The 27,592-nt window shown below is 41.4% G+C and overlaps 1 protein-coding gene across 4 annotated transcripts in view; it reads left to right on the top strand.

The window, feature by feature from the left end:
• The window catches only part of RNF13 (ring finger protein 13), a 183,884-nt gene that overhangs the window by 17,636 nt on the left and 138,656 nt on the right, over positions 1-27,592 (top strand). For 3 of the 4 annotated variants that reach the window (XM_059688166.1, XM_059688167.1, XM_059688164.1), the window contains exon 2: positions 21,424-21,553. The exons of the other annotated variant lie outside the window; for it this stretch is intronic. In XM_059688166.1, the coding sequence (XP_059544149.1) occupies positions 21,440-21,553 (114 nt within the window). In that variant the 5' untranslated portion in view covers positions 21,424-21,439. The remainder of the gene's footprint in view (positions 1-21,423; positions 21,554-27,592) is intronic. 4 annotated transcript variants of the gene reach the window in all.

The raw sequence follows: 27,592 nt of genomic DNA, 5'->3' as shown, positions 1-27,592 counted from the left end.
TTGGATATATACCAGGAGTGCAATTGCTTGGTCATATGGTAATCCTATGTTTAGCTTTTAAAAAAAAAATTAAATTTTTTATTGTACTAGTGCATGAGTCTCCTTTTTCCCCCATTGACCTCTCCCTGGTCACCACCACCCCTCAGCACATGGCCCCTACTGTCTTTGTCCATTAGTTACGCTCATATTCATGCGTACAGGTCCTTTGGTTAATCTCTTACCCCCTCACCCCCCACCTCCTCTCATAGGTTGGACAGTCTGTTCAATGCTTCTGTGTCTCTGGTTCTATTTTTGTTCATCAGTTTATGTTGTTCATTATATTCCACAAATGAGTGAGATCATGTGATATTTATCTTTCAATGACTGGCTTATTTCGCTTAGCATAGTGCTCTCCAGTTCCATCAATGCTGTTGCAAATGGTAAGAGTTCCTTATTTTTTACAGCAGCATAGTACTCCATTGTGTAGATGTACCACAGTTTTCTAATCCACTTGTCTGCTGATGGGCACCTAGGCTGTTTCTAAATGGTAGCTTTTGTAAATTGTGCTGCCATGAACATAGGGGTGCATATATCCTTTCTGATTGGTGTTTATGATTTCTTGGAATATATTCCTAGAAGTGGGATTATTGGATCAAATGGAAGTTCCATTTTTAATTTTTTGAGGAAATGCCATACTGTTTCCTACAGTTGCTGCACCAGTCTGCATTGCCTCCAGCAGTGCACAAGGGTTCCTTTTTCTCCACATCCTTGCCAGCATTTGTCATTTGTTGATTTGTTCATGATAGCCATTCTGACAGGTGTGAGATGGTATCTCATCATCGTTTTGATTTGCATCTCTCAGATGATTAGTGACTTTGAGCATGTTTTCATATGTCTCTTGGCCTTCTGTATGTCAACTTTTGAAAGGTGTCTAAGTTCTTTGCCCATTTTTTGATTGGATTGTTTATCTTCCTTTTGTTAAGGTGTATGAGTTCCCTGTAAATTTTGGAGATTAAACCCTTATCTGAGATAGCATTGGCAAATATGTTTTCCCATGCAGTAGGCTTTCTTGTTGTTTTGTTGATGGTTTCTTTTGCTGTGCAGAAGCTTTTTATTTTGATGTAGTCTCATTTGTTTATTTTCTCCTTAGTTTCCATAGTCCTAACTGCTGCATTGGTAAAGATATTGCTACGACATATGTCTGCTATTTTGCTGCCTATCGAGTCTTCTAAGATTTTTATGGCTTGCTTCCCATCTTACGTTTAAGACCTTTATCCATTTTGCGTGCATTTTTGTGTATGGTGTAAGTTGGTGGTCTAGTTTCATTTTTTTGCATGTATCTGTCCAATTTTCCCAACACCATTTATTGAAGAGACTGTCTTGACTCCATTGTATGCTCTTGGCTCCTTTGTCAAATGTTAATTGAGCATAATGGCTTGGGTTGATTTCTGGGTTCTCTATTCTATTCCATTGATCTATATGTCTGTTCTTGTGCCAGTACCAGGCAGTTTTGAGAACAGTGGCTTTGTAATATCGCTTGATATCTGGTATTGTGATCTCTTCAATATTGTTCTTTTTTTCTCAAGATTGTTGCAGCTATTTGGGGTCTTTTTAAAATCCAGATGAAATTTTGGAGAGTTTGTTCTAGGTCTTTGAAATGTGCTATTGGTATTTTAATAGGGATTGCATTGAATCCATAGATTGCTTTGGGTAGTATGGACATTTTAATGATGTTGATTCTACCAATCCATGAACATGGTATATTCTTCCATTTGTTTATGTCTTCTTCTATCTCTTTTCAGCATCCTGTAATTTTCTGATTACAGGTCCTTTATCTCCCTTGTTATATATATTCCTAGTTATCTTTAATTTTTTTGTTGCAGTGGCAAATGGGATTGCTTTTTTAGTTTCTCTTTCTGTGAGTTCATTATCCTACATAATAAAAGGCTAATATGCAAATAGACCGAACGGTGGAACAACTGTACAGGTGAGCAGGGGCGCAAGACCAAAGTGGAGTGCCAGTCGCTGTCATTGGGGCGAGCCCCTGGTGGTTACTGAAAATTCTTTGCTCCCGCACGCTGCGGTCCCACCATGCACTTGCACCTGCTGCCGGTGCTGGAGCCACTGCATGCTCTCGCTGCTGGCACCCAGCGCCAGCCCTGATCTCTTGGCGCCGTCAGTGGGTGTGAGTGGCGGCTGCTGGCCCCAGTCGCCCCTTTGGGCTTCTCCACCTCCCCCTGCTCCTGAGGGGTGATCAGGGCCAGCAGCCAGCTCTTGTACCAGCTGCTGGCGCCGGCCCCGCTTGCACCTGCAGGCAGTGCTGGAGCCACAACTCACACCCGCTGCCAGTGCCTGGTGCCAGTCCCTGATTGCTTGGCGCTATCAGTGGGTGCGAGCAGCGGCTGCCAGCCCTGATCACTCCTGAGGGCTTTTCCACCTCCCCCTGCTCCTGAGGGGCAATTGGGGCAGTAGCCGCTGCTTGCACCTGCCCCTGACGCTGGCCCTCGGGCAGCTCACATTCACTGCTGGCTCTGGCTTCAGCTGCTCCACGCCGTCAGTGGGTGGGAGCAGGGCTGCCAGCAGACAGGGGACTGAGAGCCATGGTGGGAGGGGCCAATAGGGGCATGGAGAATGGGATGAGACCCTCCTCTGTGCCTACCACAGCCTCATGGCCCACAGTTCCTTTCAAGGTGCACTAATTCATGCACTGGGCCTCCAGTTGGTATATAATAAAGCCATAGATTTCTGAGTGTTAATTTTGTATCTTGCTACATTGCCGAATTCATTTATTAAATCTAGTAGTTTTTTGATGGAGTCTTTAGGGTTTTTGATGTACAATATCATGTCATCTGCGAATAATGACAATTTTACTTCTTTTCCAATTTGGCTACCTTTTATTTCTTCTTCTTGTCTGATTGCTATGGCTAGCACTTCCAGTACTATGTCAAACAGGAGTGGTGAAAGTGGGCATCCTTGTCTTGTTCCTGTTCTTAGGGGAAATGGATTTAGTTTTTGCCCAATGAGTATGGTGTTGGCTGTAGGTTTTTCATATAAGGCTTTTATTATGTTAAGAGTTTTTACAGGAAAGGGTGTTGGATTTTGTCAAATACCTTTTCTGCATCAATTGATATGATTATGTGATTTTTATCTCTAAAATTTGTTTATGTGTTGTATCACATTTATTGATTTGCAGATATTGTACCAGCCTTGCATCCCTGGAATAAATCCCACGTGGTCATGGTGTATGATCTTTCTAATGTAATGCTGGATCCGATTTGCTAGAATTTTGTTGAGGATTTTATCATCTATGTTCATCAGGGATATTGGCCTGTAATTCTCTTTCTTTGTAGTGTCTTTATCTGGTTTTGGGATTAGGGTAATGGTGGCTTCATAGAAAGAGCTTGGAAGTGTGCCTTCTTCTTGAATTTTTTGAGTAATCTGTGGAGGATAGGTTTTATTTCTTCTTTGCATGCTTGGTAGATCTTCCCTGTAAAGCTGTCTGGACCAGGGGTTTTGTTTGCTGGAAGATTTTTGATTTTCCAGTAATTATCGGTGTTTTCAGGTTTTTTGATTCTTCCTGATTGAGTTTTGGAAGCTTGTATTTTTCTAGGAATATGTCCATTTTGTCGAGTTTGTCCAGTTTGTTGGATTAGAGTTGTTCATAGTATTTTTTTTACAATCCTTTATATGTCTGTTGGATCAATTGTTACTTCACCTCTTTCATTTCTGATTTTGTTTATTTGGGTCCTCTCTCTTTGTTTCTTGGTGAGCCTGGTTAGAGATTCACCAATCTTGTTTATCCTTTAAAAGAACCAGCTCTTGGTTTCATTGATCTTTTGTATTGCTTTTTGTCTCTATGTTGTTTTTTTCTGCTCTGATCTTTATTATTTCCTTCCTTCTGCTTACTCTGGGCATTTCTTGTTGCTCTCTTTTTAATTTTTTAAGTTGCAGGTTTAGATTATTCATTACCATTTTTTCTTATTTTTTGAGGTAGACCTGTAGAACTATGAACTTCCCTCTCAGGACTGCTTTCACTGTGTCCCATAGATTTTGGATTGTTGTGTTTTCATAGTCATTTGTTTCCAGGATGCTTTTTATTTCTTTTTGATCTCTTTGGTAACCCAGTCATTGTTTAATAGCATGTTATTTAGCCTCCAAGTGTTTTATTTTTTTCATTGTTTTTATTGTAGTTAATTTCTAATTGTATGCCATTGTGATCTGAGAAGATGCTTGATATGATTTCTATCTTCTTGAATTTGAAGAGACTTTGCCTGTGTCCTAATATGTGGTCTATCTTTGAAAATGTTTTATGTGCACTTGAGAAGAACGTATATTCTCTAGCTTTGTGGTGAAATGTTCTGAACATGTCAATTAAGTCCATCTGATCTAGTGAATCATTTAGGAATACTGTTTCTCTGCTGATTTTTTATTTAGAGGATTTATCCAGTGGTGTCAATGGGATAATACAATCCCCTACTATGATTGTATTGCTGTCGATCTCTCCCTTGATATCTTCCAGAAGTTATTTTATGTATTTGGGTGCTGCTGTGTTGGGTGCATATATGTTTCCCAGAGTTATATCTTCTTGTTGAATTTCTCCCATTAGTATTATGAAGTGGCTCTCCTTATCTCTTGTCATGGCCTTCACTTTGAGGTCTGATTTGTCAGATATAAATATTGCTACTCCAGTTTTTTTTTTTCTCATTTCCATTTGCTTGAAAATTTTTTTTACCATCCCTTCACTATCAGTCTATGTAAGTCATTTGTTCTGAGGTGGGTCTCTTGTAGACAGCAGCTATATGGGTCATGTTTTCTTATCCAATCAGCTACCCTATGTCTTTTGATTGGAGTATTTAATCCATTTACGTTTACGGTTATTGATAGGTATTTGGTAGCCGCTATTTTATTCTTTATACCTGCATTCCTTCTTTTCTTTATATTTCTTCCTTTTACAGTAGTCCCTTTAGCATTTCTTGCATTGCACACTTGGTGGTAATAAACTCCCTTAGCCCTTTTCTGTCTGTGAAGCTCCTGATTTCACCTTCAATTTTGATTGATAGCCTTGCTGGTCTTCTTGGATTTAGTCCCTTGTTTTTCATCACTGTATATATTTTCATTTCATTCCCTTCTGGCCTGATGTGTTTCTGTTGAGAAATCAGTTGATTGTCTAATGCGAGATCCCTAATAGGTCACTTTCTGACAGCCTTTAGGATTCTTACTTTGTTGTTGATGTTTACCAATTTAACATCAACCAATTTTGTCTTTTTGGGATCATGTTGTTTGGGTGCCTATGTGCTTATTGGACTTATGTGGCTATTTTTCTTCCCAACATCAGAGAATTTTTCTGTCATTATTTCTTCAAACAGGTTTTCTATTCCTTGCTCTGCTTTCTCTCCATCTGGCACCCCTGTTATGTGAATGTTTTTTTGTTTCGTGTCATCCAGAAGCTCCCTTAGGCTCTCCTGCTTTTTAAGTTTTCTTTCCAGTTGCTGCTGTTTTTGTGTGTTTTATTTTTTATCTTCTAACTTGCTGATGTGGTCCTCAGCTTCTTCTAGTCTACTGCTGAAGCCTTTCATTGTGTTCTTTATTGCAGCTATGTCATTCTTCAATTCCCCTTGATTCCTTTTTTTTTAAAATATATTTTATTGATTTTTTTACAGAGCGGAAGGGAGAGAGATAGAGAGTTAGAAACATCGATGAGAGAGAAACATCGATCAGCTGCCTCCTTCACATCTCCCCCTGGGGATGTGCTCGCAACCCAGGTACATGCCCTTGACTGGAATCGAACCTGGGACCTTTCAGTCCGCAGGCCGACGCTCTATCCACTGAGCCAAACCGGTTTTGTCCCTTGAATCCTTTTCATGTTGGTGTCATTCTCATTCAGTTCCTTATAATTTTCATTCAGTTGTGTGTACTTGTCATCCAGACATTTGAGCATCCTTATAACCATTACTCTGAATTCTTTCTCTGACTAGTTACTTGCCTCTACTTCATTTAATTTCTTTTCTGGTGATTACTTTTTCTGTCCTTTAGGGATTGTGTTTTTTTTCCCTCTCCCCATTTTTTTGGTGTAACATTTTAATTGTTTCTATATCTTAGATCCAAGTGCTTTGCTACCCAGGTTCTTTTGGGGGTGGTGCTATGTAGCTGGTGATTTTTGGGATCCAGTGGTGGAGTCTCTCAGATTCTCTGGGATTGGTGATCTAGTGGAGCCCCCCCACTTGAGTTATTTGGGTTAATCTGATGTAGTTGGGTTTTGAATGTTAATTTCTTGTTCATGGATGAAGTCTTGCCATGGATTGTCTGGCAGTTTGACTCACCCCTGGCTTCATTGTGCAAGGTATCGTGGATATGATTGTGGTTCTGTCTTTTGTGGAAAAGGTTGCCTGAGGTCTCACTGGTATGTGCTCACACTGAGTTCCTGGAATCCATGGCCTGGGAGGAAGGGGTCTTGGGGCCCGAGGCTCAGGTACTGTGACTTTGGCTGGTGTTGTGTGACTTTTTCTGTGGTAGCGTCACTCTTCAACTCACTGTTGGTGTCCTGGAGTGATGGTGGGGGGCAGCTGTCTCATAATCTGCGGTTGAAGCAGTGGAATTCTGGCCAAAGTGATTTCCCTTTGTGAATCACAAGGTGGTCCAGGAGCCAGCAGCTGGGGATGTGGGAGTCTTGGAGTCTGTGGCTCAAACACTGTTACCTTGTCCAGGGAGGCGAGTCCTCAGTAACTCACCAGGGTGTCTAGAAGCAGGCAGCCAGGAGGGGAAAGTCATGGATCCTGCTGAGGGAGCTGTGCGTTCTTGGTTGGAGAGGCATGCACCCAGTGGCAGCTCACAAAGTGGCCCAGGAACTGACTGCGGGGCTGTGTGCTTGTGAGGCCCACAAGCTGGAGTGGCGTGATCGCAGAGACTGGATGCCGGCAGCCGGGGAGGTGCAAGTCCCAGCTTCTGCTGCGAGAGCCATGTGCCTTGGGTGGGTATGCTTGCACCTTGCAGCCACTCACAGAGGCACCAGGAGCTGTCTGCTGGGGTGGCAGGCGAGGGGGGCCCTGCGCGCTGGAACAGGGTCACCGTGGTGTCCAGAGGTTGGCAACCATGGAGGGGAAAGTACCACTTGTTGCTGCAGGGGCCCTCATCCTTGGTTGGAAATGCATGTGCCCAGTGGCAGCTCACAGAGGCACCCTGGAGATGCCTGCTGGGTCATAGGGCTCTTGGCCAACCGTGCATGCTGGTGTGGCATGACCACAATGTCTGTGGGCTGGCAGCCAGGGACGGGGGAGTCGCGGTTCTGCTTCAGGAGTGTACATCCTTGGGTCTGCAGATCTGTGGTCGAAGCAGCAGGACTTTGGCTGGTGTGGCTGCAGTGTTCTGGGCAGTGTCCAAGGCCAGTCTGGGTGATGGTGATGTTGAGTTCCTAGGGAGGCTGCTCTCCCCTTCAAAATAGCGTGAGCTCCATGCCCGAGCCCTGCAGCCTGGGGAGTGCCCACAGTGGTGGCAAGGGTTCTCTGTCCAAGAGAACCTGGTCTGACCCCCCCGATACTCCTGACTGTCCCTCACTCACTTACACACACTCCACTCACTCTCACCCACTCCCTTTACCCCCTCACTTACTCACACCCTCTCCCTCACCTCTGTCCTGCCAGACGCCATCTTCTGCGTCCCCAAAATTTATTCTATGTTTAGCTTTCTGAGGAATTATCAAACTCTTTTCCATAGTGCCTGAATCATCTTACATTCCCACTGGCAATGTACGAGATTCCAGTCTCTCCATATTGTTGTCACCAGCACTTGTTGTTTTCTATTTTTTTTTTTTTAATTAATACAGGTGACCAGACCCAATCTCATGTCCACTGAATAAGATTTATCTCTGGGGTTGAAGATGAGTCTGGTTTTTAATGTTTATTTATTTATTGACTCTCATTGTGTGCTTGTAATCTTGTTAGGCTATTGCTTGCTAGCTTTCATAATATTCCTATGTAATCAGAAAAAAAAAATAAAGCTGTTTTAAATGGCAGGCTACTTTATTATTTTTTTCTTTTAAAAAAGGGTTAGATATTATAGACACAGGGAAGTGCATACAACATTTGTGTGTGGTTTAAAGAATAATTATAAAGACCCATCTCAACACACCCCATGTTAAGATACAGGATATTGCTGGAATCCTAGCAGTACCTTTCCCGGATCACCCTTCCCTTTCTTACCCTTGAAGTATCCACTATCTTGATTTTTATGATGACAACTTCATCATTTTTCTTTATGTGTTTACCTTATAAATATGAATCTCTAATATCATCTCTTTTGCCTCTTAAAGAACTTTATATGAGTGGGATATAGTGTTTGCATTCTTTGTGACTTACTTTTGTTCAGTATTATTTTTGTGAAATTCATCTATGTTGTTCATGTAGCTGTCATCCATTTTTATTGTAGAGAATTACATTATATGCACATACTACAGTTTATTAACTTCACTTTAATGCATAATGCTCAATAATGTTTATATCAAAAGGACAACTCATTTGCCTATGTCTGCATAAGACAAAGGAGGTATATTTTGGGGAAGAACAGAACATGAATGCTGTCACTTAACAGTAACAATATTCTTAATTCTATTATGGTTGATATTTTTGGGAAATAGTCAAGAATTATTTCTGTGGAGGAAAAATCAACTTCGGTATACATTAAACATTGGGAACAATTTGTATGTGGTTGGAAAGAATTGCTGTCTTTAGAGACATTTGCTTGCTAACCTTCAAAATTTGAAACTTAAATTTTGTTTCATTTGTTGGAAAAATCAAGTTCTGAAGCAGTTGTCATGGAATCTGAAAAAATTTTGCTTTGACGGTAATAGTTAATAATAACAGATGAGAATTGCTTTATGTTAGAGAAATTAGCTGAGTAACCTTTGGTTTCCTTGGAAAGAACTTTTGGGCATCTTATTATTACTTACAAAGTTAAGGCCCATTGTTCTATTTTGATGTGACACTTTTGCTCAATCATTTCTTTAAAAACTTTGAAAAAACTATGCTTTTTTGGAATTTAACTATACTGGGTGGGGGCAAAAGTAGGCTTATAATTGTATGGAAAATAATAATTAACAAATAATAATAGAAGAATAAACTCTGTGTTTTGCATACTCACATCTGTAAACCTACTTTTTTATTTTTTTATTTATTTTTATTTTTTTTAATTAAATCTTTATTGTTCAGATTATTACATTTGTTCCTCTTTTTTCCCCCCATAACTCCCCTCCTCCCAGTTCCCGCCCCACCCTCCGCCCTCACTCCCCACCCACTGTCCTCATCCATAGGTGCACGATTTTTGTCCAGTCTCTTCCCGCATCTCCCACACCCCTTTCCCCCCCAAGAATAGTCAGTCCATTCCCTTTCTATGTCCCTGATTCTATTATGATCACCAGATTATTTATTCACTTGATTCTTAGATTCACTTGTTGATAGATGCATGTTTGTTGTTCATAATTTGTATCTTTACCTTTTTCTTCTTCTTCCTCTTCTTAAAGGATACCTTTCAGCATTTCATATAATACCGGTTTGGTGGTGATGAACTCCTTTAGCTTTTCCTTATTTGTGAAGCTCTTTATCTGACCTTCAGTTCTGAATGATAGCTTTGCTGGATAAAGTAATCTTGGTTGTAGGTTCTTGGTATTCATCACTTTGAATATTTCTTGCTATTCCCTTCTGGCCCGCAAAGTTTGTGTTGAGAAATCAGCTGACAGTCGTATGGGTATTCCCTTGTAGGTAACTGAGTTTCTTTCTCTTGCTGCTTTTAAGATTCTCTCTTTGTCTTTTGATCTTGGCATTTTAATTATGATGTGTCTTGGTGTGGTCCTCTTTGGATTCCTTTTTTTGGGGTTCTCTGCGCTTCTTGGACCTGTAAGTCTATTTCTTTGACCAGGTGGGGGAAGTTTTCTGTCATTATTTCTTCAAATAGGTTTTCAATATCTTGCTCTCTCTCATCTTCTGGCACCCCTATAATTCTGATGTTGGTACGCTTGAAGCTGTCCCAGAGGCTCCTTACACTATCTTCGTATTTTCGGATTCTTTTTTCATTTTGCTTTTCTGGTTGGGTGTTTTTTGCTTCTTTGTATTTCAAATCTTTGCCTTGATTCTTGCGCTCCTCTGGTCTGCTGTTAGGAGTCTGTATAGTATTCGTTATTTCAGTCAGTGTATGTTTAATTTCTAGTTGATTCTTTATCATAACATCGAGGGTCTCATTAGATTTCTTGAGGATCTCACTACATTTATTGGCGGCTTCTACACAGTTCTTAAGAGACCTTAAAAGTGTGGTTCTGAACTCAATATCCTCCATTGACAGTTTTTTCCTGTTTCTTTGTCTCCGCATTTTTTATGCTTTCTTGGTGCACCCCCTAGTGGTCTTTGTGCGCAGTCTTGTTGTAGTTAAGCCTTGATTGTTGTCGGCAATACCGGGGGTGATTTGACCTCCAGCCTAACTGGCTATGAGAGTCCGTTGTGTCTGCAGTGGGAGAGCTTCTGTGCTGGATCTCTAGGGCGGTGCTAATCTAGCATTTGCCTGAGGCTATCTGGCAAATGGCTCTGCGCAGGGCTTGGGCGGGGCGGGTCCCCAGGGATCTACAGGTCGGGCCGGAGAGGGCAGTTATGGCTGCTCTCAGTTCCGTCCCTAGGGGCTCTGCCTCACAGAGTCCCAGCAACCGCTGCAAACCTCGGAGAGAAAGCTGCCTTCAAGTTCCGACCGAAGCCAGACAGTCCCGCTTCTCCCGTTTGAGTCTGGGTCCCTAGAGACTCGCCCGGATCTGGAGTTCAGAGTCAGAAACTCCCTCCCGATTGAAAACAACAACTGCGTCCTCTGCCTCCAGCCCGCTCCGCATGCACTCCGCACCTTAGTATTTCACTTCAGCACTGCGCCTCCTCTGAGTCTGGGTATGATATTCTCTTTCCTCCTAGTTGTAGAATTTCCACTTGGCCAGCCTTCCTGTGGTTCTGGATGATGTCCGTTCCATCTTTTAGTTGTTTTTTGAAGTGGTTGTTCGAGGCAGCAATCTCCGGCGTTAACCTATGCCGCCATCTTGGTTTCTCCTGTAAACCTACTTTTGTCCCACCCTGTAGTATATGTTAGTTGTTCCAGTTGTTAGAACTCTTAGAAGTCAATGATGTTTTTTAAGGAACACTATGAAGTTATTGATATATTCAGTTATTGTATGAGTTGAGAACACTATTTTAGAGGAATGTTGCAGTATCATATATAAGTAATACACATATATGACCATGAGCACATTTATAAGAAAAGCGACCTATTAAATGAAATGTGATTTGGCTACTATAAATGTTACACTAAAATAGTTTTAGTAATACACTAAAAATGTTACACTAAAACTAGCTGTTCATACTTTTTCTGTTAGTGCTTGCTACAGTATGTATTCTTTTTATAAATTAATTTATTTTTTTATTCTTTCGATGCATATTGTATAAGATACATTCATGGAGAAGAACAAATTTAAATTACTATCCATTTAATCTTTTTTGCAAACTAGGAAAAGATTACCATTATTTTAGCAGTGGAGTAATTTGGTTCAGTTTTGAAATGCCTGTTATGCTTAGGAATGCAGCTTAACAACTAATGGAATATGAACTTGTTCAGAGGCTTTCTAATGGAGATGCTTAGCTGTTTCATTAGTGTTATTTAGCACAGAACTAGTTAATGTCAGAATGTGAGTCATCTTCAGAATGAAAAATTACTTGGAAAGGAATTTTTTGAAAGTAATGTTGTTCTTAAATACTTATTAAATGCATTCCCATATGTAAATTGAAGTTTTAGAATATAATTTTCTATAGATGAGTTGTATGGTATTGTCACATATTTAAATGTGAAGTTAGAATTTGCTGTGATGCTTGGGGAAGTTTTTAAATTTTGCAATTACCAGATCATCATTAGATGAGTAACTGGCATTTATGCTCTTGTCATACAATAATCATATGTGCCACCCCGGGTGCTCAGATTCTCAAAAATGAGGCCAAGAGAAAATTAACAAAAGCAAGAGTTGTTTTTTTTTTTTTTTTAAGATCAACAAAATTAATAAACCTATAGCTATGTTTACTAAGAAAAAAGAAGATGCAACTAAAATTAGACATGAAAAGGGGAACATTACTACAGATGTTACAGAAATAAAAAACGATTATGAAAGAATACTATGAACAATTGTAGAGCAAAAAATTGGATAACCTAGATGAAATGGATCAATGATGAGGAACACACAACCCACCAAAACTGAATCATGAGGAAATAGAAAATATGAATAGACCTATTACTAATAAGGAGATTGAATTAATCTAAACCCTCCCAAGGAGAAAAGCCCAGGATAAGATGGCTCTATTGGTGAAATCTACCAAACACTTAAAGAACAATTAACTGCACTCCTTCTTAAAGTCTTCCAAAAATTGAAGAGGAAGGAACATTTCCTAGCTCATTCTATAAGGCCAGCATTACCCTGATACCAAAGCCAGACAAAGACACTACAAGAAAAGAAAACTACAAACCAATGCAGGCATGCCTCATTTCATTGTGCTTTGCTTTATTGCACTTGACAGTTACTGTGTTTTCATCAACATTGAAGCAAGACACTCAACAGCAGAAAGATTATGACTTTTTGGAGGCTCAAATGATTACCATTTTAAAAAATATATTTTTATTGATTTCAGAAAGGAAGGAAGAGGGAGAGAGTTAGAAACACCAATGATGAGAGAGAATCATTGATTGGCTGCCTCCTGCATGCCTCACACTGGGGATTGAGCCTACAACCCGGGCATCTGCCCCAACTGGAAATTAAACTGTGACCTTCTAGTTCATAGGTTGACACTCAACCACCAAGCCATGCAGGCTAGGCTGATTAGTAGTTTTAGCAATAAAATATTTTAAAATCAGGGTATATACATTTTTTTAAGAAATAATGCTATTGAACACTTAATAGCCAACCGTATTGTGTTAACGTAATTTTTATATGCATTGGGAAATCAAAAAATTTGTGTGACTTGCTTTATTTTGATATTCACTTTATTTCAAGTCCTCTAGAATCAACCGACAACCTCTCCAAGGTATGCTTGTATTTCTTAAGAATAGTGATACAAAGATCCTCAACAAGTACTAGCAAACCAAATTAAACAGGAAATGACTAAGTTGGGCTAATTGCTAGAATGCAAGGATGGTTCAACATATGAAAAGTAATTGGTGTAATACACCATTTAACAACCTGAAGGGAAGAAACCCATGATCATCTCAATGCAGAAAAGGCAAAGGCATTAGACAAAATTTAATACTTTTTTTATGATAAAAAAATATACAACAAATTAAAGAAAGGACCTTATCATATGACCTTATCATAATAAAGGTCATATATGAAAAACCCACACTTTACATCATACTCAGTCATGAAAGACTGAAAGCTTTTCCTTAAGATCGGGAACAAGACAAGAAGGCCTGTCTTTACCACTTCTATTCATCAGACTACTGGTAGTCCTAGCCAGATAAATTAGTCAAGAATAAGAAATAAATGGCATTCAAATAGGAAAGGAAGAAGTAAAATTATTTCTGTTCACAGACAACATGATCTTACATATAAAGATTTCACAAAAAATTTTATTAGAACTAATAAATGAATTCAGAAAAATTGCAGGATGTAAAATTAACATGCAAAGTTTAGTTCCATTCCCAGATACTAACTGAGCAATCCCAAAGGAAATAAATGAAAACAATATTGTTTACTGTTGTAGGCGGCAGGAACTGCACCAGGTGTCTGACTGGTGGGGTCAGATCAAACTTGAGTTTAGCAACCTTGGTATTTGGGTTCTGGCTAGGAAAGAATTCAGAGCCAAGACCCAAACTGTTAGAGAACATCTATATGTATAAAAGCCTAAGCGACCAGCCGACTGGCTGACTGGCTGGCCGGTAGCTATGATGTGCACTGACCATCACGGGGCAGACGCTTAATGCAGGAACTGCTGAGCTGCGGTGACTTGGCAGCTGCGGTTCTCTGGTGATGCAGCTGGAACTAGAGAGGAGGGAGCCCAGTTCCGGGTTGCATCACCCAAGAACTGCCCTCTCGCAATCTGGGATGTCAGAGAGCTAGTTTTGGCCTGATCCCCACAGGCCAGGCCGAGGGACCCCACCGGTGTACGAATCTGTGCACTGGGCCTCTAGTATACTCATAAAAGAGTATGCTAATTAGACCAGGAGACCTTCTGGAGGACCTTCTGGACATCCTCCCAGACAAAGCCATGGTGGTGGGGCTGAGGCAGAGGCGGTTAGGGGCAATCAGGCCAGCAGGGGAGGCAGTTGGGGGTAAGCAGGCTGGCAGGTGGGGGCAGTTGGGGGAGAGCATGCTGGCAGGGGGGCAGTTTGGGGCGAGCAGACCAGTAGTGGGGGGCAGTTGGGGGCGAGCAGGCCAGCAGGGGGGCAGTTGGGGGCAAGCAGGCCAGCAGGGAGGCAGCTGACTGTGATCAGGCTGGAAGGGGGGGGGAAGTTGGGGTGAGCAGGCTGGCATGGGGGGCAGTTGGGGGCGATCAGGCCAGCAGGGGGAGGCAGTTGGGGGTGATCAAGCTGGCAGGCAGAGTGGTTAGGGGCAATCAGGCAGGCAGGCAGGTGAGCAGTTAGGAGCTAGCTGTCCCAGTTGTCAGAGGGATGTCTGACTGCCGGTTTAAAACTGGCAGTTGGACATCTCCTAAGGGGTCCCAGATTGGAGAGGGTGCAGGCAGGCTGAGGGACCCCCCTCCCTGTGCATGATTTTCATGCACCGGGCCACTAGTTTATTTATAAAATCACAGCTGAAGAAGAAATCATTCCTAGAAGAAGTGGGTTTAGGAAACAAGTTATAGAGGTAAAGGAAGGGCCCTTGGAGCTTGGGAGTGAGGAAGCTAATGGTGTTATGCTTGGCGGGAGGGGAAGAGGAAGAGGGAGGGAAAGGCAAAGGCAGGGGTGTGCTGCGAGTGGGGGTAGAGAGTGCACTGGGTCCTTCAGCCTCAGGGTTTTAAGGGTGGAAATTTTAGGGGAGGTCCTAAGAGAAAATCTTAATAGAATATTCAGCAGCTTTGTCCTTTCAGGGTTGTGTTCTCCACTGATTGATTGGCAGGCAGTAGGGTAGGGGGTCATTATTAAATGCAATTGGTCCTGAGGCTGGTTTTGTGCTTATCTAGGCCTGGAGCTGTGCTGGGGGCTAATTCCAGTAGGTCATAAATGCAAAAAGTTCATCAAAAGATTGGTGGACCTTGAGGCTTTAGCAGTGGTGAAGATACATATTATTGCCTGCTGGAATAGCTGAAAGCATTTCCCCCAACCTAAAGACTTGCATATATTATTGCCTGCTACTGGAACAGCTGAAGGCAGTTCCCTCAACCTGACAATGCCTACTGTATACCAAAACCTTACCTTAGATATGTATATCTGCTTTGCTTTAGGGCAATTTGTGTTAATAAAAAGCTAGGGGTCCAGAGATTTGAAGAACTTGCTTACTGAAGCTAGGTCTCCTCTGGCTCCCCACAATGCCTTCCAAATTTATATTTCATATCTAGTCTCTTTATTAATGTACTCACAGCCCCTTCTCCAGATTCCCGAACCCTTCTAGATGCAGAGAAACACCCCAACAGAGCTGAAATACAACTGAGGCATAGATGTTATCTCTAGGGAGGAAAGGACAGGGGTCCAAACTGCATGACCAGTGTTATGCTAGGGGAGGAAAAGTCACCCTGAGGGAGAGGTTCCACCCTACAATTGATTGATTGTCTGCTGCTTAGGCACTTGGGGCTTTCCACCTTGGTTGACCTTTTGTACTTGGCCCATTGTCTGTGCTCTGCTCATGTCTGTCCAGATGCCTACAACATTACAATAGCATAAAAAAGAAAAAAATACTTAGGAATGAATTTATCTAGGGTGGCAGAAGATTTGTACACAGAAAACTACATTATGTTGCTGAAAGACATTAATGAAGGTACAAATAAATGGATAGACATCCTATGTTCTTGGATTGATAGGCTTAATATTGTTAAGACATCAGTATTGTCCAAAGCAATCTAGAGAATCAATGTAATCCCTATTAAAATCCCAAAGACATTTTTTTGCTAAAATAGAAAAATTCATCCTAAAATTCATTTGGAATCTCAAGGGAAACAATACTGACAAAACAATATTGACAAAGAGCAAAAACCTATAGTAATCAAAACAATATGTTACTGGCATAAAAACAGACATATAGACCAGTGGAATGTAATAGAGGATCCAGAAATATATCCTTACATATATGTTCAAATGATTTTTGACAAGGCTGCCAACACCTTTTATATGGGAATGAGATAGTATCAGTGGGTTGGAGTGACATCCTGTACAACAAAAAGTTGAGGGTTCAATTCCCAGTCAGGGCACATACCTAGATTTCAGGTTTGATCCCCTGTTGGGGTGTGTATGGGAGGCAACCGATTGATGTTCTCTCCCCACTCCCTCCTCTCTCTAAAAGTCAATAAACATATCTTGCAATGATGATTAAAAAAAAGAAAGGATTTAAGCTTGTTAACCTTTGTCTCCAGAAGACTTCTTTGAGAAGGAAAGATTTAACAACAAAAAAAACCTTTTGTGCTTTTGTTGAGAATGTGTTAATAATGATGGATCTCTTTAACAGAAACCGCATATACTTATACATACAAAAATTTGCATACAACTTCATAGGATTCTTAGTTTTTTCCTAAATTTTCCTTTGAAGGTAGAGAAAAGTGTATTTAATTTCTAGATGATACATGAATAAAGATACAGAGCTGGCAATAGCACAGTGCATTCTTAAAAATAAAGAGTTAGTCAGAGCAAGGGTACATATAGACTACAGAGGAATGGAATTGTTTTGATTGGACAGATCCTGAAATGGAAAATTTTTGTACCTTTGCCTCTTTTCCAACATTTACTTCATTGGCTGCCTTTCTTTTCCTCACATTTATCTCAAAAGTTCTTTCTTTACTTTGGTGAAATCAGTATTTTTCTCTCCTTTTTTCTGCTTTCTTCCCCTACTTTTAAATTTTGATATTCTTCAGAGTTTTCTCTAGTCTCTTCTCATTTTAATTTTCATTTTTACATTAAAATCAGTGATTGTTAGTGCTTTTTAAATCTCTATGCCTTGGGCAACTCCTAACTTCTACCCAAGAGTGTGGCCTTTGGAGGCACACAGCCTTGGTTTGAATCCTGGTTCTGCCGTTATTTATTGTTTGACCTTGCGCATATTTAACAGCACATTTTCTCCATCTATGAAATGATACCTACCTTATAGGGAGTTGTTAGGATTAGATGACTTTAATTCAATAACATGCTTAGAACAATGCTTGTTACTCTAAGTACAAGTGATCTGTAACAGCTGTTGTGGTTATTATTCCTATTTTTAGAGTTATTTTTCCTCTAAACCAGAGGTGGAAACGTCCAGCCTGCAGGCCATATAAGGCCTGCAAAATCATTTGGTCTAGTCCTGCCAAAGCATTAGGGGTGATTTAATTAAATGTTTGCACAAATATAGCAGGCTAATTTTTAGTTGATAATTTTGTATGGTAAATCCTATATAATAAAGAGGTAATATGCAAATTGACCATCACACCCTCGCACAAGATGGCCACCCCCATGTGATCACAAGATGGCTGCCACAAGATGGTCCGCAGGGGAGGGCAGTTGTGGGTGATCTGGCCAGCAGGGGAAGGCAGTTGGGAGGGACCAGGCCAGCAGGCGAGGGCAGTTAGGGGCGATCGGGCCAGCAGGAGAGCAGTTAGGCATGGATCAGGCTGGCAGGGGAGTGGGTAGGGAGTGATCAGGCTGTCAGGCAGAAGCAGTTAGGGGAAATCAGGCAGGCAGGCAGGCGAGCAGTTGGGAGCCAGCAGTCCTGGATTGTGAGAGGGATGTCCAACTGCCGGTTTAGGCCTGACCACAGGGATCGGGCCTAAACCGGCAGTCGGACATCCCCCGAGGGGTCCCAGATTGGAGAAGGTACAGGCTGGGCTGAGGTACACCGCCCCCCCCCCCCCCCCCAGTGCACAGGTCCATTGTTGTTTCTTTCTTTCCATGCTTAAACCCATTGGAATTAGTAGGTATTCAAAATGTGTATACATTTTGGGAGACACCCTGTATATCTCTAGTCAGCAGGAACCAACGGCGTATTTGGAACCCCCAGACAGGGAACCTCACTCACTCCTCACATGTCTCCCCATTGCACTTTCCACCTTTGCGGGCAGCGGGAGAATTAATGTTTTCTCTCATTAACTCGGGAAAGCACATCCTGTCACCCGCTGCCCGGCAGAAGTGCGCTAGGTCCCAGGCGAGTGAGGCTCAGTCAGAAACAACAATGGAGCTGTCATCTGTTAAAAGTGTGGGCACAAACCAGCAGTAGGACATTCCTCGAGGGGTTCCGGATTGGAGAGGGTGCAGGCCGGATTGAGGGGGCCCCCCTCCCCTCCCATGCACGAATTTTGTGCACCGGACCTCTAGTGTTGTCATAAATCACTGATGAGGAATTAAGCATATTCTGTGTGACTCCACTGGAGGAGGACTCAAAGCTCACATCTGGTTTCCTCTGGACTTGACCCTATGCTCCTTTGCTCATGGGTGCCGGCACCCAAAGTGCACATTCCTCCTCTGCAGTTGCCCCAGCTATCCAACCGTTTCACTGAGAGGATGGAACTCCTCGCCTCCTCTGGGTTCCTGATCTTGAACGCTGACCAAAGGCACCTCAGTGAGGGCTGCCCGCGCCCACCATGTGTGTCTGTCCACACCTGCTCCTGCCTCAGCACCTGCATTAGTCCCATGGAGGTGATCTTGTCGTTGCACTGTCCTCCGCGGGAACAGGGCATCACCACTCCGCCCTCTTACTGTCATCTCACAGGCACCCACCCCCCAGCACCCTTTGTCTCTTCCTCTTTTTCTGTCTCTTTCCACTCTCTCTGAAAATCAATGGGAAAAAAAATCCTCTAGTGAGGATTAACAAAGAAAATATTAAGCTAAAATTAATGTTAATGAGTCAGAAAAAAAGCACAATGGTCTTATTTGTAATCATGGCTAGAAAAGATTTTGGAGAACACCCAGATACTCTCCAAAGGACCTGAGCGTGCCGGAGGGGATGTATGCACGTCCTGTGGGGGACGTAGGCATGCTGGAGTTGATGGAAGTGCAGCAGAGGGGCTGGGGGGAACTTGCGTGTGCCATGATCCGGGACTGTTGCGGGCGTGCGTGGGTGACAGTGCGCTGGGGTACGTTTGCGTGCCAAGGGGCAGGAGAGGATGCGCGCACCAGAGGCCTATGGCTGCACAGATCCACAAACCCCCATGGCGCTGCCAGGAGGACGTCAATCTGGCCTGCCACAGTGGCTGTCCCTGCGACTAAGGAAGCCAAGCACCCTGCCCATGCGTGCTGCGGTTGGCTTGGCTTCCTTGGTTGCTGGGGCGATGGAGGAAGCCAAGCCCCCTGCCTGCTGTGCTGTGCTCTGGCCTGCTCCGCTCCAGCTGGCTTGGCTTCCTCCGTCACTGAGGTGACGGAGGAAGCCAAGCCCCCTGCCCATTCTGGCTGCCGCCATCTTTGTCGCATCAATTTGCATATTCCCTCCTTATTGACTGTGGGTACCGCCATCTTTATTCTGAAGTGATGGTCAATTTGCATATTACTCTTTTATTAGATAGGATTTGGAAATGTCTGCTGGGAAAGCTCATAGATACAGTTCCTATGGTTTACACTGGATGCTGTTCATGTAGCCTAGCATGTACCAAAATTTCAGATCCCTGGAAAGAAAGTTTAGGCAGAGTTTAGACACAAGGAGCTGTTCTTATCAGGGTATGATAGGAGCCCTTCTGAAATCTAAGTTCCCAGGTGCCAGTGAAGGGCCAGCATTACAAGGAGACCTTTCTAAGGATAGCAGCCTCAGGCCTGTTATGTTAGCTTTTTTTCTGCACATGGGTATATTATAAAATGTACTTTACCTAAGAAACCAATATCAATAAATCTATACATTTTACCCTAACCATTTTGGCTCAGTGGATAGAGCGTCGGCCTGCGGACTGAAGGGTCCGGGATTCGATTCAGGTAAAGGGCCTGTACCTCGGTTGCAGGCTCCTCCCCCGCCCATGCCCTGGTTGGGGCTCCTGCCAACAACCAGGAGGCAACCAATCCATGTGTTTCTCTCACATCAATATTTCTCTCTGTTTTTCCTTCTCTCTTCCATTCTCCCTAGTAACCAATGGAAAAATATCCTCGGGTGAGGATTAAAACAAATCTATACATTTTAAAAGCAGCTTTATTGAGATATAATTCATACACTATAACATCTACCCATTTAAAATGAACAGTGCAGTGACTTAGTATATTTATTCAGTTGAGCATCGATCACCTCAATCTGATTTTAGGACACTTTTATCACCCTGCAAAGAAACCCTGTTCGTATCTGTCCATCCCCTCCCTTAATTCTTAACCCCAGCCACAGGCAACCACTAATCTGCTTTCTGTCTCTGTGGAACAAATCTATACATTTAATAGGTTTTCATCATTATTTCATCTCTGATATTAATGGGTTTGTAAGGTGGTAGTTCACAAATTATTCAGAGATATTTCTCTTTCAGTGCTTGTTATAGAACCAGTTTGAGTCTGTGGTAGTCTCCTTACCAACAGTAGTCATCATCACAGTTGTTATTACATGAGTTGGTGGTATTTAATGAAGTAATTCTTTATAAAGGCAAACTTTATGCTCACCTTTAAGTATGCTATATAGTTGGTTGAGGCTTACTGATGAGAATTTTGAACTCAGCTTGGTTAACATTTAGTCCTTTCATGATATCTTTTTGCTGTGAGATAGGTAGGGACTCATGTAGAGAATTGCATGAGGTTGGGAGAGGTATCTGCACTATTGCTCTTAGGATGTAGAGCTATTAGGATGTAGAAACAGAAAAATGTATATATTAGGAGAGAAGGGGCAAAAGTATTACTTATGTGTTTTTTTTTTACATTATCTATAGGCACAATGTGCAAGAATAAATAAAAAGTAAATTAAATGTGAATTTATCAATTATATTTAAATAATTATAAAAATTTCTTAAAATTGTAAAAAATTTAAAGCAAAGGTGCTTGTGAGTTTTTAAATCATTATTTGGATTGAAACCTAGTTTTCCCCAAATTGAATTAGTAGATGAGTTGTACTGTAAAGCAACAACTATGGGAAGATTTTTTTTTGTGGTTAAAACACAGAACTTAATCACCATGAGTTTTGTAAGTTTTGACTAACCTTGGGTGTTTACCTAAATATTCAAATCTGTGTAAATCCATGCTTTTGAAATATGTTTAATTTTAATGTTTTCATCATCATAATTAAAAGAGATATTTTTGGATATCAGGAATGAATATAGCAAGTCACTTATTTTCAGGGACAAAGCACCAGAGTTCATTGTTATTTACCTGCTTATCTTCCAGGTGATTTGACAGCGAGATGCTGCTCTCCATAGGGATGCTCATGCTGTCGGCCACACAAATCTATACCATCTTGACTGTGCAGTTGTTTGCATTTTTAAACCTACTGCCTGTAGAAGCAGACATTTTAGCAGTAAGTATTGTAAAATTTATTCATGTCTAAAAACATCCCTTAAAGAAAAGCTTTAAAAGTCCTAAATGGTAGAATTTTATAAGGTGTTTACCTAAAAATATATGGGCACATACACATAGTTGTTACTTGAAAGGGGGGGACCTTACTCATCTTTTTACTGCTGAATATCTAACGTAAGATCTAATGTACAGTAAATACCTGATAGATGTTGTTATTCTTGCAAGTGTGCATGCTCCCAAGAGTGCTCATATGCATGTATAGCTAAATGCTGTGTATTTCTAGAATCTTACTGTTTTTCTTGATAATTAGTATATATGTAATGACTTTAATAATGTTATTTTTTAAAATTGTACAAGATGTCTATAGAAAATATTAAACTGCCCTACCTGGTTTGGCTCAGTGGTTAGATGGTCAGCCTGTGGGTTGAAGGGTCTTGGGTTTAATTCTGGTCAAGGGCACATATGTAGGTTGCAGGCTGGATCCCCATGCATGCGTGGGAGGCAACCCACTGATGTTGTTTCTGTCTCTTCCCCTCCCTTCCACTCTCTCTGAAAATCAATGGGGAAAAAAAATCCTCTGGTGAGGATTAACAAAGAAAATATTAAGCTAAAATTAATGTTAATGAGCCAGAAAAAAAGCACAATGGTATTATCTGTAATGATGGCTAGAAAAGATTTTTAGAGAACATTGCTCCTCAAAACCTTTGGTGTCCTTTCTAGGCGTCTTACTATCCTCTAAACTGGGAAGTGTATCTGTTTTCTATTTCTAATTTCTGTGAAGCTTGAAAGAGAAGAATTAACTGTGTGTGTGCATGTGTGTACCCATGCACATCTATACTCTAGGTACTGTGCTAAGGTTTACTGTTTTCACTTTTTGCTTAGTGACATTAGGTGAGAAATAGAAGGGTTGGAATTGTTGCTGATCAAAGCTTGATGTCGTCCTCAGCCATGTGTCTGCATACTGTAGCACTTATGGTCTAGGATCAGTGTAGAGCCTGGGAGAAAACGAAGCTGGTTTCTATACCTTATCTTTTGAAGGCATAGCAATTCTAATTCCTATGAGATTTCTTACCCTCTGTTTCCCTCTTTAGGAGAGAACTGGCTGATTAGATTATTTTCTAGAAAAGTGGATTTTTTTTTAAGTTGGAATGGAAGCAGAATTAAGAGTTCATTATTATTCAAATCTATCCTCCAAATTAGTCCCCAAAATGCTTGGAATATTTTTGGGATAACTTGAAATGAGGTAGAGGATGTATGAATGGTGAAGTTCTTGTTGTCTACCTTTTTCCTTTGATTTCTTTCATTTCCTCCTCCCATCTTCCTCTTCTCTCTATTCTTTCTAATGTCTGCCACTCCTTGTTGTCTTTCTTTCCTTTTTACCTGAAGTGGATTGTTACTCTATGGTTCAGCTATGATGGGTTAAATGACTGTGGACTGCTCTGGGAACTGAACCGCTGTGTGATTTTTTTTTTTTTAATTGTTTAAAGCAGCAGTCGCCAACCGGTTGCCAATTGACCTCTCCCCAGCCAACCCCACCCCCAGGCACATGCCCTCACCCCCCTAGTGTCTTTGTCCATTGGTTATGCTTATATGCATGCATATAAGTCCTTTGGTTGATCTCTTACCACCCACCCTCCCTTTCCTTCCCACTGAAGTTTGACAGTCTGTTTGATGCTTCTCTGTCTCTATATCTATATCTATTTTTTTCCCATCAGTTTATGTTGTTCAACATATTCCACAGATGAGTGAGATCATGTGATATTTATCTTTCTCTGGCTTGGTTAATTTTGCTTAGCATAATGCTCTCCAGGTCCATCCATGCTGTTGTGAATGGTAAGAGTTCTTTCTTTTTTACAGCAGTGTAGTATTCCGTTGTGTAGATGTACCCCACTGTGTGATCTTGATCAAATTACTTAGCCACTGTAAGTGCCTCAGTTCCTTCATTTATATGCTGAGGTGTTATAGTGATGATTAAGTAAGGCAAACTGCTTAGAACAGTATCTGACACACAGTAAATGTTTTATCTGTTTTATCTGCATTTCTAATTATCATTCTCTTCATCCTTCACTCACTCCCTTGAGCAATGTATGAGACTGCCCAAGGTGAATTTTTTAATAGAGATAGAACAAAATATTAAGTACAGAAGAACAATCAGTTCTTGCCATCAGTGTTCCCTGTGCTTTAGGCAAGTAAGTGAGAAATGTATGATGCTATCTGGTGAAGGAACTGTGAGCATGGGAGTTGCTCATGGCAGGAGGAGGAGGAGGAGAAGGAGGAGGAGGAGGAGGAGGAGGAGGAGGAGGAGAATGGGAGTTGCTTAAATCTGGCCTTTGTGCTGACACTAAAAGATGGAAGGCTGACATGAGTACAGAGATAGTTGGAGGGGAGTGGGTTGTAAAGACTGAGGAACTGGATGTGGTAACACAGTTATTCAAAAGAAGTGAGTCAAGAGGTAGAAAATATTAGTTCTTCCTTTTAATTGAATGAGAATATCCTTGAAATCTGAGTTTGCAGCAACACAGATTTCAATAAGTTGGTAAAGATTGATTCTAATTCCATTTTGGGATAAGTATGAGTATTCAGCCTTTGAAATGATAAAGTCAGTTTTAGTCTTGCTATTTGTATGCCAGATGATTTTATTTTTGGCATTTGAATTCTCCCATTTAACTGTTAATATCCTGACAGCTGTACTGTTGTCAGGATATTAACAGTTAAATGGGAGAATTCAAATGCCAAAAATAGAAGAGACTATTGGAGATGCCACTATAGTGTGTTGCTAGCTAGTCAGTAAGCTCCCTAGATCATGAGTACCTGGAAGTCAGGACTGTCTTACTAAACCTTATGTCTCATGCCTAGAGCAAGTTACACAGTAGGAATTCAGTAAATCTTTGAACTGATAAATAGCTTTTCACTGGATATTTAGTTCTTTTATGTTTTCTTTTAGTAGTATTCATTCCTTGGTACTTCAGATTGTTGTTGTTTCTGTTAGCAATTCATTTTCTTTTCATCTCTTATCTCGTTTCTCTTTCCTTTGATCCAAAGGAAATGTGAAATTATTATGTAGGTTTATATATAGAAACATGGAACCTTAGAATTGGCAGGGGCATGACACTTTAGAGATAACCAGATCAAGGTTGAATGTTCTGAGGCTCATAAGCTACAAGTGACTTGTTAGCTTTGAGTAGGGCCATGATTTTATTGAGAAGTAGTATCCATCTTATATTGTTTTAGAGCGAGTCAAACAACCCAGTTTTGGTTTACTCCCAATCTGCTTTTTGATTCTGTTGAAGAGATTTGTCAGGGACAGAATTCGTTGCTTGGTAGGTGCTTGTGCGGGCCAATGGGCAGAATAGGAGAGTAGCACCCAGTGGTGTGAATGGATTGGATTACACAGCATGGTAGCTCTAGCAGTTGAGTTAGAATCTGAGCTAAATTTAACGTCTCTTAAGTCTCACTTTACTTTTTATGAAAAGGAGACTGTATGAGAGACAATGTAGGGCAATGGGTTAAGAGCCAGGGTTCTGGGGCCAGACTGCATAAATTAGAATCCTGGTTCCTCTAATTTACTAGAGCCAGTTATTTTCAACATCTGTGGTCTCTCTCTAAAATGAGGATGAAGATAATAGTGACTGACTTTATAGGGTTGTTGTAAGAATTAAATAAGTGAATACCTGTTAAGTGTTTATGATTGTTAGGTTAGGTGGCTCAGGAGGCGGCATAAGAAATAAAGAGTCGAGTGAATCAAAAGAAAGGAAGGAAGGAAAGTTTATTCTGCGTCCCCGGGAGACCCATGTACCCCCAAGGACAGGGCACGTGGATTCACGCCAACAGGGAGGGGGGTGCTTTTTTTATACTGTGGTTGGGTGAGGGGTGGGGACATGAGCTGAGGTATTCAGTTGGGGAAGTTTCAGCTTCAGGGGATCAGCAAGGTGTTCAGGAAGGAGTCAGTATCTGTGTGGGGGTCAGTGTTGATTCAGGGAGAAGCCAGTATCTGTGTCTGGCATGCTGATCTGCTAGACATGCCAGGGGGAGTCCATTATCTCATCACATGTCTGCATGTATCCGATTCTGGGCTCTCTCCGACCTAACACTGATGTCATAAATGCTCAATAATTGTTACTTTCTAAATTAAATGAAACTTTCTATTAAGGCTGCTGTCAAAGAGGAGAATTGGTTTAGGAAAAGACCTTTTCAAAATATGTGTATTAAAACTGTTATACGTGGTAATCACTGCAGATGGGATTCCTGAGAGGAGTGACTTTATTTTCTAATTCAAACATTTTAATAGTGAACATGCTTTAATTTCAGGAGCAGCAGTCTCCCCTCAGTAGTAAAAATGTTAAGCACTTTGTGCTAAAGATGTTTCCATTTCTCGTATTCATGATAAGAACTGTTTTTTTTTTTTAAACAATTTATCTATCCTATTAATAAAAGCCTATGTGGTTGTGACACCCTCATGCGGTGATGCCCTCATGCTGTAATGAGCAATCTCCAGGAGGCTGTGTGTGCAGTGGGCACATGTGGGTGGGCGGGGCTGCATGTGCACATGGGTGGGCAGAGGCTTGAAGCTGTGTGCCCAGTGCGGAGGCGGGTCCCGCAACTCTGGCCTACCTCTTTGGGGCAATCTATCGAGGAGCCCCGGATGGGTGGGCGAGGCCTACCTCTTTGGGGTGATTGATTGTGGGGCTCCCGCACTGTGAGAGGGCACAGGCCAGGCTGGGGGACCCCCCTTCAGTGCACGAATTTCGTGCACCGAGCCTCTAAAAAATATATATATATATATATATATATAAATTATGCAAAGTGCCCCCTCGGGAGTTCGACTGACCGGGAGTTTGATCGCTCGCTATGACGTGCGCTGACCACAGGGGATGGCGCGGAATGAAGGAAGGCCCCTGCTGGCAGCCGGCAGCCACTAGGGACCCTACCCGTGCACAAATTTTGTGCACTGGGCCTCTAGTGGGACTATAAGAGGCAGTGTGAGGCAATCCTTATTTTGCTATTAAGAAAAGACAAAGTAATTTCAAAATGGGTTTCACTCAATAACACAACTGATTCCAAGTCCTAGTATTACAAGTACTATGTAGGTCAAGGCAGATATTTTATTTCTGAACTTCTAATAAAAAAGTAAAACTCTTCAATAATAGGAAATGATAAAAAAAGTACTTCAGTATAAAAAAGTACTGTTTGCACGCATTTGTATTTTTCTTTGGTCTATCTATGTTGATATAGATCAGTTTCTTTATTTTACAGTAGTGTCTTTGGCTTTGGAAGAGTTAAATGAGTTTCTCAAATTCAACACAGAGCTGATCATAATTCAATTAAATCAATTAAAGAAAGGTCTTTTACTTAGAGATTAAATGATACATGTGGTGATGGATATAATAGCACTTTGTGACTCTAAAGCACTTTGTAATCCTAGTGCACTCTGCAAAGATGAATTAGTGTTACAGTAGGAAATTACTCAGAAGCAGCGCTGACCTCCAAGTATAATGCCAGGCTGACTATTCCAGAGGTGACACAATGGATAGGTTCAGAGACTAAATTCAGTTGCTTGAATCACACAGTTTATTGAATTAATTACAAACATATGGTGAGAAGTACAGGGAATAGATGGATATGCTGAGACACTTGGGATAGGGTACAAGTGGAATGTAAGAACCATACTGCCTGAGTCCTGTGTTACTGTCATCAGTTTGTCCAGTCTCTCTCTGCTGCATTAGCTTTCCTTGGTGACAGGGTGGTTACCAGGGTCTGAGCTGAGGTTAGCAAGGGGACTTGACAGATGGAAGGTGTCTGGATCCAACCTTTGCTTGCTCTATGGGAGAGATGTGAGGTATTTGCATGTGAACACAGCTGTAACTTGCTGTTAACCTGAAGAGCTATTTATCTGCATGTCTCTGGCATATGACACATGAAGCTAGAATGGGGATCACCAGTAGGTGTTTGATTTAGGGATGATATAGCCATCAACCTGGATGTGTGACCTAATCCATGTTTATGAATATTTAAGTTTTGCTTGATCCTTCTATCCTTTTTT

This window comes from Myotis daubentonii, chromosome 3, assembly GCF_963259705.1.
Source record: "Myotis daubentonii chromosome 3, mMyoDau2.1, whole genome shotgun sequence".
Taxonomy (NCBI): domain Eukaryota; kingdom Metazoa; phylum Chordata; class Mammalia; order Chiroptera; family Vespertilionidae; genus Myotis; species Myotis daubentonii.
The sequence above is the reverse complement of the archived record's forward strand: the minus strand, read 5'-3'. Positions and strand labels throughout refer to the sequence as shown.